Source organism: Phascolarctos cinereus, unplaced genomic scaffold (genome assembly GCF_003287225.1).
Source record: "Phascolarctos cinereus isolate Bilbo 61053 unplaced genomic scaffold, phaCin_HiC Scaffold_5;HRSCAF=322, whole genome shotgun sequence".
Lineage (NCBI taxonomy): Eukaryota > Metazoa > Chordata > Mammalia > Diprotodontia > Phascolarctidae > Phascolarctos > Phascolarctos cinereus.
In genome coordinates this window covers 468,308,068-468,321,195 of record NW_027555958.1, presented here as the reverse complement: position 1 = coordinate 468,321,195, position 13,128 = coordinate 468,308,068, and the positions used below count along the sequence as shown (strand labels likewise).

Genomic DNA, 13,128 nt, shown 5'->3' with positions numbered 1-13,128 from the left:
AGCTCCCTCCACCTCTCACTGCTGAGACAAAGCAAAGCGCTGGACTCAGAGTCAGGAAAACCGGGGTTCATAAACTTCTTTTGACACCAGGTGTAGGGCCCTGGGCAAGTTACAAAAGCAGTCCGAGTGTCAGCTTCCTCAATTATAAAATTGGATCACAGGCTTATAGTCTAGAAAGGCCTTCAGAGGGCATTGAAACTCCATTTTACTGATGAGTAAACAGGGTCGGGGACATTAGGTGACTTGCCCAAGGTCACACAGGTATTAAGTGGCAGAGCCAGGATTTGAACCCAGGTCTTTTGACTCCAAATTGGACATTCTTGCCATTATTCCACATGGTCTTATCACGTGACTGAACCAATCTATAATAGTGTGTCCATGGTTCCAAGGAACTCAAAGACTAATGTTTCATGTTGTGATTAAAAACAGAAAATGTGAAAACATAATCTGCAAGCAGTCACGTGTATTGCAAAGTCTCCGTCTCTTCTCTACAATAACATTAATCCACCAGTATTCATTAAGCACCTAGTAAATGCCAAGACTTCTATTAGTTACTGCAGGATGCAAAAATGAAAAACAGGCCCTGATCTCAAGGAGCTTGCATTCTACCAGGCCCTGGAATTAGGAGGATGCAACATGTTCACAGATAAATAAGCAGAGAATAAGTACAAAGTAAATGCACAGCGAATTGAGAAGGTGAGGGAAGTTAACAACTGGGGGAATTAGATGACCTCAATAAGGACAAAAGGCCTGATTCGATTTTCTCTTCTCATCCTCATTACACACACACACACACACACACACACACACACACACACACACACACACGTGTTTTACTCTGATAGTAGAAGTGCTGTTAGACTATTGTTCAGATACTTCCTGAAGGCCAGCAAGATGGAAGACTAGATACTTCCTCTGATCCTCATGACCTCATAAACCCCTCAAAACAGCAATTATGCACAAGAGATAAAGTAATTTCAGCTGCCTCCATGGGATAAGACACAAGAACCCCAATGAGGTAACAATCTGATCAACTGAACCTCTACCATATTCCCTCAGGGCCCCTTTCCCCACCAACCACTACACTTTGGCAGGAATGCACAAGCAGACCCATGGGCTTGTAGCAGAACCGAACTCTCTTTCCCATCCTCACCACGCCAAGAAAAACTAAAAGGCAGAAATTTGCTCAGGCTGGGACTATAGCATGGCCATTCTGAAACAGTAGGTAGCCAGAAAACTGAGAGAAAAAGGGTACTGGGGCAGGATACTAGTGTGTAGATTTGTCCACTAGAACTGAGGAAAAGGAGACTGGCATCCAACTGGGGCCAGTTTTGTTTCTTCCAGAAGTCAGTTAAGGGCAGAAATAGAGGCTGATGAAATATAAATTGCCCGGTGTGGGAGGAGGCTGAGACAGTTTTGAGGTGCAGGTCCACTGGGAAATTAAGTTCAAAGGGAAAGGAATCAGAAAGCGAGCAATAAGGGCATAATAAGGAAAAGAGACTGAAATTACCAAAAATTCAGGAGGAAGAAAACTTGATTAAAGACCTTGAGCATAAGCAGATAAACCAACAGGGAAGATATAAATAACAGAAGGGAAGACTGCTTCCAGATCACCTAAATGAGTCCAGACATCTATGAATAATTATTTCTAGGTGAAAAAAAAAATGAACCAATGTCTGATGAGCAGAGGACCATGCAGATTCCTGGGAGAATATGGAACTACAGCAAAATGGTCCTAATTGGTTTAAAGAGAAATAAGAATTTGTGAATAATTTTTCAAAATGGGGATATAGAGATTGATATGGCAATGAATATCTAGTAATATAACCAACACAGTATAAGAAAAGTCTTGGAATTTTCAGGAACACATTATAAAAATTATTCTTCCTTGAATTACTTATTTATTTAGTCCAGACCTATCTCAATGTGGCAAATTATAGAACCTTACAACTAGCTAGCAGAGGTCCAGGTAACCAGCCCTCTACTGCAGCTCTGACCATGGGCATGCCTGTAGTTGTGTTTCCCAGACCCAAACCATGATCAGAAACCTACAAAGCTCAGCCCAAGAGGGCAGTGTTTAGACAATGCCCAGGGTCAGAGTACCAAAAATTTTAAGATGCAGACAAAGCAGTCCTTAGGGAAATGTTATGTATCTAAAAACTTTCTTTGACAACCAAAAAAGCAAATCAATGAATTCATCGGACACCTAAAACAAACTAGAAAACCAACAAAGTAACTAACCCCGATTAAACATAAAAATAGAAATTCCTGGGCAGGGAGGTGGCTCAGTGAATGGAGCTCTGGGCCTGGAGTCAGGAGCGCTTGAGTTCAAATCTGGACCCAGACACTAACTAGCTGTGTGGCTCCGGGCAAGTCACTTAACCAGTGTCTATCCCCGTTTCTTCAACTGTAAAATGGGGATAATAATATCTACCTCCCGGAGTTATTGTGAGGATCAAATGAGAAAATATTTGTAAAAAGTGCTTGGCATAGTACTAGGTACATTGTAGGTACTATATAAATGCTAGCTATTATTGTTATTATGATTAAAATCAAATATCAGATTAACAACATTGAAAGAACATTGACTTTAAATTAGGAACTGATTTTTGAAAAAAATCATAAAATAGATTACATATTTAGCCAATTTGATTTAAAAAAGAGGAAAAGCAGGTTACCAGTAACAAAGATGAAAAAGAATTCTCAAGAAATGAAGATGAAATAAAGAGAATTATTATAAATTATTTTACCTAATTCTATACCAATAAAGTGACAACTTAAGTGAAATAAATATTTATAAAATCTAAAATGTCTTGATCAATAAAAGAATATAAATGGCTCAATCTTAGAAAAAAATGTTGAATAAGCCGTGAAAGAACTTGCAACTTAAGACATGATAGATTTCCAAGAAAATTCTGGCATCCAAAGAACAATTAATTCCAATAATACATAAACTGTTTGCAAAAATAGGAGGAAAAAGGATCCTATTAAGCTCCCTTGATGATCTTATCCAAACTCCTAATTTTACAGAAGAGGAAACTGAGGCCCAGAGAGATTACATCAGTGACCTAGATTCATATAGCTAGTGACTAAGGAAGGATTTGAACCCAGGTCTTCACAATACCAAGTCTAGCATGATGGAATATGGAACCAAAACACTTCTTTTGTCTCATATCCAGCTCTGTCTTAATTTTAAAAACAAAACCAGGCTTGTTTCATGCCTCCATAGAAGTTACCCCTGAGCTTTTCTAAGGAAAATGGGCCCAGTCTTCTCTCTAAGGGAAAAATAGTGGGTACTATTTTTTTTTCATTTTTGCACAGAGGACTGGTGTCTTATGCTTCCTGAGGATGTGGAGAAGCTAAATGAATTTGCACAGACCTCAGTCATCCACCTGCTCTGTGACACCTCTCTGTGGTTTCCATTTCTAGAATTCAGAGCAAGTCTAGAATATTCATACTTTGCAGATTTGTTTCGATCAGTGTGAAAACCTGTTTTGCTCCTCTTGATATTGCTAATTAAACTAGAAAAACTGGTCAAAAACACAAGGTATTTCTTCAGCTTTTGTATCTGAAACAGTGCCTCCCTACGCTTCTTCCGACACTTGACAAAGTACACACACAAGTGTGATTTTCCAGTGCCTGGAAGAATGTCTAGAGCTGAGTGGGTGAAGGCAGAGAGGAGGGCCTCAGTTTCCCTGTTTGTAAAACGCTGGTCTTAGAGCGGAGAGCTGGAAGAGAGCCCAGCACACATCGAGTCCAGCTGCCTCATTCCACGGGGTGGGAAGCTAATACCCAGGCATGTTTAGTGATTTCCTCAACGTCGAAAGAGAAGGTGGTAGAGCCAGGATTGGGACATTCTCAACAGGAGGGGCAGCTGGGCTCAGTTGTCGCTTTTCTGGGGTACCATGGCTGGGTCTTGGTAGTGAGCATTGATCAGCTCTGGTGAGCCAGGCATGACAGTGGTGCGTATGTGTGTGTGTGCATGTGCACGTGTGCATGTATGTATGCTTGTGAGCATGTGTGCATGTGTGTGTGCATACGTGTGTGTTGAGACTTGCCTAGGGAGTGGGGAGGGGGATGGCAATGATACCCCCTGCCTTTGTGAAATGAGTCATCCCACCCAATCTGCTCCAATGAACATATATAAGCACCTACTATATTATACACATGCTACAGACACTAGACATACAAAGGCAAAGCAGAAAGAAGCCCTGCACACAGAGAGCTTATACTCTGTAGACTGCCACATTCTGTATTGACCCACATACAGTTACAGTCCTTAATGTCATAACCTTAGAGCTGGGGAAGACCCAGAGGAGGGCGCAGGCTCATAAATCTGGAGGGAGAAGGGGCCTCGGGGGTCGTGTGATCCAAACCCCTCGTTTTGTCCACGAGAAAGCTGAGTCAGAGAGAAGGGATTTAATCGGGTAAGGTCGCACAGGTGCAAGTTTAGGGTTAGGGTCAGTGATCGAGCAAGGATTTGAGCTTAGGTCCCTGATGATCAATGCAGCTCTCATAACCTTCCAAAAGAGAAAACTGGACACACATCAGAGTAAGCGGAGTCAACGTGCATGGAGGACTTTAAGGTTCCCAAAATGTTTTTGACATATTACGTCATTTGATTTTGCTGTGTTCCGATGAGTATCAGGTACTATCTTGCCACTTTTTGAAAGATGAGGAAACTGAGACTTAAAAAGTTCGAGTATTTGCCCCTGGTCATACAGCTCTAAGTGTTACAGGGGGAGTGCTTTGATTCCGGGTTTGCCACCTTTTCCATTATAGGAAGGAAACAAGCATTTATTAAGCACCTTCTATATACCAGACACTCTGCCAAGTTCTCTACCAATATTACCTCGTTTGATCTTCACAACAACCCTGTGAGGTCTAGGCTGTTAGTAAACCCATTTTATAGTTGAGAAAACTGAAGCAGACACGTTAAGTGATTTGCCCAGGGTCACATAGCTAACATAGCTAAGTGTCTGAAGCTGAATTTGAACTCAAGTCTCACTAACTCCACAACCAGTACTCTATATAGTGGGCTACTTAGCTGCCTGGGACACACCTCATGTAAGATTTCCCCTTGGATATAGGTCAGCAAATGGTATTATTGAGCTAAAAGAGACACTTACAAAAATCCCCTTTGGAGGATTTCTAAGAAGAGGGTGGATGGGAGTCACATCAGAAAAGAATGTGTGGGGTAGGTTGAGATTGCCATCAGTGAGAGGAGGGGATACCCCCCCCCCAGGTCCCAGATCCATGAGAGTAGAATTTTTAAAACCCAGAGAATCTATGAAGTCGACTCCAATGAGCTTTTCCCTGTCCTGTCTAGAATTTCCAGGAAGAAAGACTGATAGGGAGCCGCCGTTGAGGGATACAGTAGACAGAGCACTGGACTTGGTGCCAGGAAGATCTGAGTTCAAATTCTACCTTAAAGACTAGCTGTGTGATCCTAGGCAAATGTCTCAATGTCACTCAGACTCATTTTCCTTTTCTATCAAATAGAGCTGATTATAGCACTTTCCTCCTAGCGGTGCTGGGAGACTTCAGTGAGATAGTCCATTCGACATAAAGCGCTTCGAAAACCTTCAAGCACTGTACAAACGCTAGTTTATTTCAGACTCTCGTGTGGTTCTCCTGACACGTTTGCACCCAGTTATCTCCCAGTACTTACAGCCAGAAGCCATGTCTTCTCCGCAGATCAACCTCTCTCCTTCTTGCCGGGGACACTCCACCCTGCAGATTACGTGGGCTCTCGGCTCTCGGAAGTCGCTAAGCTGCAGCCGAGCCGTAGTCTGGTTGAGTTTCGCCATCCGAAGCTTGTCCTGGATGCCTTTACTACTTTTATAGAGATGAAATTTCCTCGGCTGGCAGTTCTGTAGAGCTGACTGGCAAAGGATGGAGACGTTCAATCCCATCTCAAAGACCGGCGCCGGCTCCACCCAGACGCGGCCCGAGCATATGACAGTTGTTATTCCTGAGAAGACAAGACAGCAGAATCCAATGTCACCCCAGAAGCCCCAAACCTCGGCGAAGTGTCTGGTTCCTACTGCGGACATTTGAAAGTGCAGTGTCTAAAATGGTGCCAGACATATCAAATACTTCCCAGTTACTTGAAAATAATTTTTTGCTGTGTTTCTGTAATTACCTTGCAGGTAATATTTATTTATGCGTAGAAAATAGAATGGGCAGCTAGGTGGTGCCGTGGTGGAAGTTAAGAAGATCTGAGTTCAAATATGGCCTCAGACACTTGCTGGCTGTGTGACCCTGGGCAAGTCACTCAATCCTGTCTGCCTCAGTTTCCTCATCTGTAAAATGAGCTGGAGAAGGAAAGAAAAAGCTGGAAGAGACCCCAGAGGCCACCCCTCCCATTTTACAGATGAGGAAACTGAAGCCCAGTGAAATGAAGTGATTTGCTTCAGGTTACACAGGTAGTAAGTATCAAAAGCAGGATTTGAACCCAAGTGCTTTTGCCACTGGACCATACTGTCTGAAAGTATTCAGGCAAAGACTGGAACTGCATCTTCCAAGGCTATTGCAGCAGGGATTTCTGGCTTTGGCAGCAGGCCGGGCTAGATGGCCAGCTTTAACTTTGGGGTTTCATTATCCCCTTTTCACCCCCTAATAAAGACGAACAACTGAAGCAGAATACCTCCAGAACTCCACTCGACAAGTACACAAAGTATTATCACTACTCCTCGGTGGCTGAGAGCTTTTCTCATGTCGGAAAGTGGTGAGATGCCATGGATTCTCCCCTGAAAAAGAAGGGAAGCTTTCATATTCTCCCAAAGCACAGTACTTTAATCAATTGTTCTGAGTTAGAGCATCTATTAAGTGCCTGCTGTGTTCCAGACACTGTGCAAAGTACTGGGAATACCAAGAAAGTCTTCAGACAATTCCTGCCCTCAGGAAGCTCCCAGTCTAACAGAGAAGATAACTTATTAAAAAGATGCTGAAAGGGGTGGGGAGTGGGGAGAGAGGGTGCCTTGTGCAAGAGAGTGATGAAGTCCTGCAGCCTAGGTAGGTGTGAGTTATAGAGTTGAATTCGTTCTGCAGAATAAGGAGTTTCTGGAAATCATGAAATCCAGGAGATCAGCTGTATGGGAAAGGAGGAGCAGAATTCTCTGCCCTACTCACACAGAAGGTCTGGGGGGAGAGGGGGGCCTTCCAGTTGTCCACCTGTACCTTCTGGGACTTTGGAGCAGGGATGGCTGAGGGGGTACGAGCCTAAGAGATGATGTCTTCCTGCAGTATGACGAGTTTCTAGAGATCCTGAAATCCAGGAGGTCAGTGGGGTGGGGAATGAGGAGGAGAATTCCTGCTTAGAAGCCCTCCTTGGCTCCAAGACTCAGCCCAGGGATCACTTCTTTCAAGAGCTCTTTCCTGAGTGCCCCAAAGTTGTTAGCAATCCCTACACAAACATCAAAAGTACTTTTTACTTCTTGCGTGGTGTCTGTGAATGCTCTGTGTTCCACCCCGACAAGTAGAATGTCGATTCCTCCAAGGGCAGGGACAATTATCTTTGCATCCCCAGATCCTGGCAACCCTCTGAGACAGGAAGTAGTGGAGAAGGTGCTCACCTGCTTCCACACAGGGAGTTTTGCCCTGGGCAAGTCGCTCAAACCATTCAGTGTTCTAGGAAACTCGCTAAAATTCTAAACTGCAGAGAAGAGAATGATGAGTTTCCTCACCCAGAAGTACCATAAAGGGATGAAAAGAGAGGCCACTCCCTATCTCTATCCCATTCGAACCAATCTGGCCAGCTTGTTGTTCTTTGTGTACAAACACCCCACCTCCTTGTCTTCGCCCAGGCTGTCCCCCTGCCAGCATTGCCCTCCTTTCTCACCTCCACCACTTTCTTTAGCTCCATCAATCAATCAGTAAGCAAATATTAAGTGCCTGCTCTCTACCAGACACTGTCCTCACTGCTGGAGATACAAAGGCAAAACTGAAATTGGCCCTGCCCTCAAGGAGCTTACATTCTATTGACTCAACAAAATGTACATACATAGGTTCAGCTCCAGTGCTGCCTCCAACATGAGGCCTTTCTCCTTGTTCTAGAGCCTTTCTCTCCAAAATTGCTTTTTTATTTAATAAGAACAGCTAGCATTGGGCAGCTGGGTGGCACAGTAGATAGAGCACCAGCCCTGAAGTCAGGAGGACTTGAGTTCAAATCTAGCCTCAGACCAAACATTTGACACTTACTAGCTGTGTGACCCTGGGCAAGTCACTTAACCCCAATTGCCTTAAAAAAAAAAAGAAAGAATAGCTCGCATTTATAGAAATGCTATAGAGCGTTACATTCCACAAAGCACCTGGCACATGTCTCATTTGATGGCCACAACAGCCCTGGGCATAGGTGCTCTTATTAGTCCCATTTGACCGATGAGGAAACTGAGGCTGAAGGGCATGAAATGACTCACCCACAGTCACCCAGTTAGTGAATGCCTGAGGCAGGCTTTGTAATCAGGCTTTGCTAACTCTGAGTCAAACACTTTCTCTATTGTACCATTTAGCTGTCCCAGGGTGTACTTTGCGTTGGCTTATATGCTTTCATGTTGTCCCCCTTCCCGCCAAGGTTTTGCCTCTACAGCACCAGCACCCAGCATCCTGCTTGGTTGCTAACAGTGGTCACTAAATTCCCATTGATCAGTTGATCGGATAGAGTGAGGAAAGATGAGGTGAGCCCAAGTGGAGTGATCGGCATTAGGAAGTATCCCAGAAGCCCAGCATCTTAGAGCTGGAAGGGGCCATCTTGTCCAATCCCTACCCAAGAAGCTATGCCCTCTACAACATATGGCGCAGAATCACTAGAGTGGCACAAGGTTGGAAGGCTGTGTGGGAGCCTAGAATTTCTGAAACCCCAAAGGAGGACATCTTTAGGGAACTGGGACAGAATTATTGTTATTAATAGTGGATGACCTTCGTGCAGCAGTTTGAGGTTGACAAATCAATTCAAACATCCGTGTTTTCACTGGATTCTAGCAACAACCTTTTGAGGCAGGGGCCACAAGTATCATTCTTCCCATTTTACAGATGAAAAACTGAACCTTGGGGAGCTTAAGTACTTTCTGAGGTTCACACAGCTAGTAAATGCAAGAGGTAATGATGACGATGATGATAATAATAATATCTAACAGGTATTTAGCTTTTTAAGGTCAGCAAAGCAAATTTATCAATATTATCTTATTTGATCCTTACAAGAACCCTGGGAGGTAGGTGCTATTATTATGCCCATTGTACAGATGAGGAAACTGAGGAAAGCAGAGGTGAAGTGAAATGCCCAGGGTCACACAGCAAGGAAATGCAGGAGACTGTAGTAGTAACAATAATAACATCTAGAAGCAAATTTACAAGTATTAACTCATTTCATCCTTCCAACAACCCTGAGAGGCTATTATTATAGCCATTTTAGAGAGGAGGAAACAGAGGCTGAAAGAATGTAAGTGACACATCTAGTACGTGTCTGAGGCTAGATTTGAACTCAGGTCTTTCTGATCCCAAGTCTGGCATTCTATCCACTGTACCACTTGGCTGACTGCATAAGCATTCAAACCCAGATCTGACTTAGAGCCCACTGCTTTCACTAGTAAATTACCGCCACCTGTAGGGAAACACTTCTTAATATTTTTTAAGGCCAGTCCTATGATTTAATTAATAAATAGTTGGTGGTACAGTGGAAACAACTGGACTTTGAGTCAGGAAGACCTGAGTTCAAATCCTGATTCAGACACTTATAGCTGGGTGGTCCTGGACAAGTCGTTTAACCCATCTCAGCCTCAGTTTCCACATCTATGAAAGGAAGATAGTAATATCATCTACCTGACAGGGTTGTTGTGAGGTTCACAAGAGAAAATATTCATAAAGCTCTTCACAAACCTTAGAGTGCTATATAAATGCTAGAATTTTTTAAAAATTTTATTTATTTAGGGAACTCCCACTGGGGAAACCCTGTCCTCCAGTGAAGGTCTGCAGCTGTTTTTTGAGATCTTCCTAGGGCACTGAGGCTGAGCAATTTGCCCAGGGTCACAGAATCAGTGTATGGCCAAGGTAGAACTCACCTCAGCTCTCCCTGTTCAGAGGCTGACTCTTCATCCACTCTACTGGCCTGCCTCTCCTATAAATGGAAAAATAATCCGCTCCTCAGAAAAAAACACACAAAATAAAGTGAGGACAGCCTTCCTGCCCACCATCTTAGACAAAGGAGTCTGTGTGATTTCCTTAGCCATTATTTAATCATTATGTTGAAGCTCTGGCTAAGTCTGTCCTGGTTGTGTGACCAGGTATGATGATGTCACCAAACCTCTGACTTTGATCTGACTTGGGCAGAGAAAGTGAAGTCTCCAAGCTTATGAAGCTGCCGAGTCTGAGTTAAGAAATGAGTCAGAAATCTATCGAAGTTCTCTCTGTTATGACCATTCCTGCTATTATTAGGATCATTGCTCTACAGTTGGAAGGAGCCTCAGAAGCCACTGTGTCCAACCGCTTCATTGGGTGGGTGAGGAACTGCTACCCAGGGAGGGTCAGTGACTTGTCCAAGGTCACACAGGAAGGAGGGGTCACAAGTGGCATGTGGACCCTTGGACCTCTGACTTTTTGTCTAGTGAGCTTCCCACAACATCTTGTTAATCATATTCTTTCTTTTCTGCACAAATTACTTAGAAGCTAACAGAAGATAAAAGAAAAGAAGACAGAGGAGGAAGAAGATAAGAAAATAGAAGGAAATAAGAGAAAGGCAAGGAGAAAGACAAGGAAAAAAGAGGAGAGGAAAGGAGAAGAAAAAAGGAAGAGAGGAGAGGAGAAAGAGGAGAGGAAAGGAGAGAAAGAGGAAAGGGAGGATAGGAAAACAAGGGATGTAGTAGAGGAGAAGATAGGAGAGAAAAAGAGAGGGGAGAAGAGAGAAGAGAGGGTAGGAAATTAGAAAACCAGAGAGGGGAGAAGAGGGGTGAGGAGAAGAACTGAGAGGAGAAGAGAGAAGAAAGACAAGGAAAGGACAGGAAGAGAGAAGAGAGGAGAGGAAAATAAGGGAGAGAGGAGAGGAGAAGGAAGAAGAGAAAGAGAGAGGGGAGAAGAGAAGAGGAAAGAGGAGAAGAAAAATATGGGAATGGAGGGGAGGGGAGGAGACAAAAAAAGAGGGGAGAAGAGAGAAGAGAGGGGAAGGAACTAGAGAGAGAGGGGAGAAAAGGGATGAGGAGAAGTGAGAGGAAAAGGAAGGGGAGGAGAGGAGAGAGAAGAGAAAAGGAGAGGGGAGGAGAGGAAAAGAGAAGGGAGGAGAAGAAAACATGGGAGAGAGGACAGAAGAAAAGAGAGAAAAAGAGAGGGAAGTAAAGAGGAAAGAGGAGAAAGAAGGAGATGGGAAGGGAGGGAAGGAGAAGAGAGGAGAAAAGAGGAGGGTAGAGGAGAGGATTAGAGAAAGAGAGAGGGAAGAAGAGAGGGGAGGAAATTAGAGAACGAGAGAGGGGAGAAGAGGGGTGAGGAGAAGATGAGAGGGGAAGGAAGGGGAGGAGAGGAGAGAAGAAAGAAGAGGAAAGGAGAGGAAGAGAGAAGGGAGGAGAGGAAAATAGGGGAGAGAGAAGAGAAGGAAGGAGAGAAAGAGAGATGGGAGAAGAGAAGAGGAAAGAGGAGAAGAAAGGAGATGAGAAGGGAGGGGAGGAAAAGCGAGAAAAAGAGGGGAGAAGAGAAGAGAGAAGAGAAGGGAGGGAATTACAGAGAGAGGGAAGAAAAGAGATGAGATGAGAAGAGAGGAGAAGGAAGGGAAGGAGAGGAGAGGGGAAGAGGAGGGCAGGGGAGGAAATCGTTTTTTTCCCATGCTGCCAGGGTATTTTTATTGACTGCACTTTCATAAACCCAAAGTGAAGGATTATAGAACCCAGAGAGAAGAAAGATACTGACCAGCTGATCACAGCCTCCCTTTTCAGGCTCTAGGGCCTCTGTTCCCTTACCTCCTCACGAAGCTCCCCTCAGAACAGAGCCCTGAAGCAAATGGAAAAGGCAGCAGAGGCCTGACCTATATCTGGGCTGCTTTGAGAGGAACTCTCACTGTCCGGCTTGAGATGACTGGCTCAGACTGTGTCGTGTTCTGGGAAAGCCCAGATCTCTTCAAGCGACATTTGCTACATTTGCTTTGTCAGGACCTTTCTTGTGGTGTGGCTCCAGGCTATTGGGCCCCTCCAAGAAGGAGGCAATGGGCTTGACCTTTATTTCTCCTCTACCTTCACCAAAATCATCAGGGTCTGAAATAGGATATTTTAAGTCAACTTGCACCTTAGGCAAATAATTATAACTTATTAGGGAAAGCTGGATTTGGAGGCAGGAAGGTCTGTGTTTGAATCTTGACTTTGACTCGATTTCTGTGACCCCAGCGAGATACTAAGCCTTTCTGAAGGCTCGGTTTCTTCATCAATAAAATGGGAATAATAAGCCCCATGATGCCTGCCTCGATAGGTTAGAAGCAGCACGCCACTGGTGAATGTTTAACAATTAGGACAACAAGTTTTAAGGTTTAATCTTATTATGATACTTTTTAGGTCTAGACCAGGGATGTCCAATTCAAATACAAAAGGGGCAACTAATCTGTACCTATGGATCTTTGTGGGTGCCACATTCCCTTAGTTTTTAAATGTGGTATCTGTGTTTTGTTGTACTTTATTTATTTTGTTAAATATTGCCCAGTTACCTTTTAATCTGGTTCTGGCCACACTTGGGAGGGTTGGGGGCCACAGGTGCCTAGGCAGTGCATTTGACGCCTCTGGACCAGGCAAAACAGTAAATCAAGGCTTGACATGGAGTGTTTGCCAATTTCCATGGTTCAAATTCTTACACTGAAATTCAGGAATTAGCTGTCCTGGGTCTGTAGGGGCAGGTTCCAGCTTTGGGAAGATCACTTTGGTGGCTGAATGGAAGATGTATTGGAGTGGGGAGAGAAGAGGCAGGCAGACCCCTCAGAAGCTGCTGCCATAGTTCCAGTGTCCCAAGGAGGGTCTGCACTGGGGTGGGGGCAGGAACTGAGGAGGTAAGGGGACATATTGGAGAGAGGCTGCAGAGGCGAAATCACAGTCTTTAGCTCCATATTGGATGGGGGAGGGGTGAGAGAGAGGGAGAAGTCCAGGATGACTCCTAGTTCATAAGCCT

At 44.2% G+C, this 13,128-nt stretch overlaps 1 protein-coding gene across 1 annotated transcript in view; it reads right to left on the bottom strand.

The window, feature by feature from the left end:
- The window catches only part of IL23R (interleukin 23 receptor), a 67,405-nt gene extending 57,191 nt beyond the window's left edge, over positions 1-10,214 (bottom strand). The window contains exons 1-3 of the mRNA XM_020992983.2: positions 10,059-10,214; positions 6,650-6,752; positions 5,672-5,974 (exon numbers count right to left, since the gene is read on the bottom strand). Of these exons, the coding sequence (XP_020848642.1) occupies positions 5,672-5,974; positions 6,650-6,719 (373 nt within the window). The 5' untranslated portion in view covers positions 6,720-6,752; positions 10,059-10,214. The remainder of the gene's footprint in view (positions 1-5,671; positions 5,975-6,649; positions 6,753-10,058) is intronic.
- Between the last annotated feature and the right edge of the window lie 2,914 nt (positions 10,215-13,128).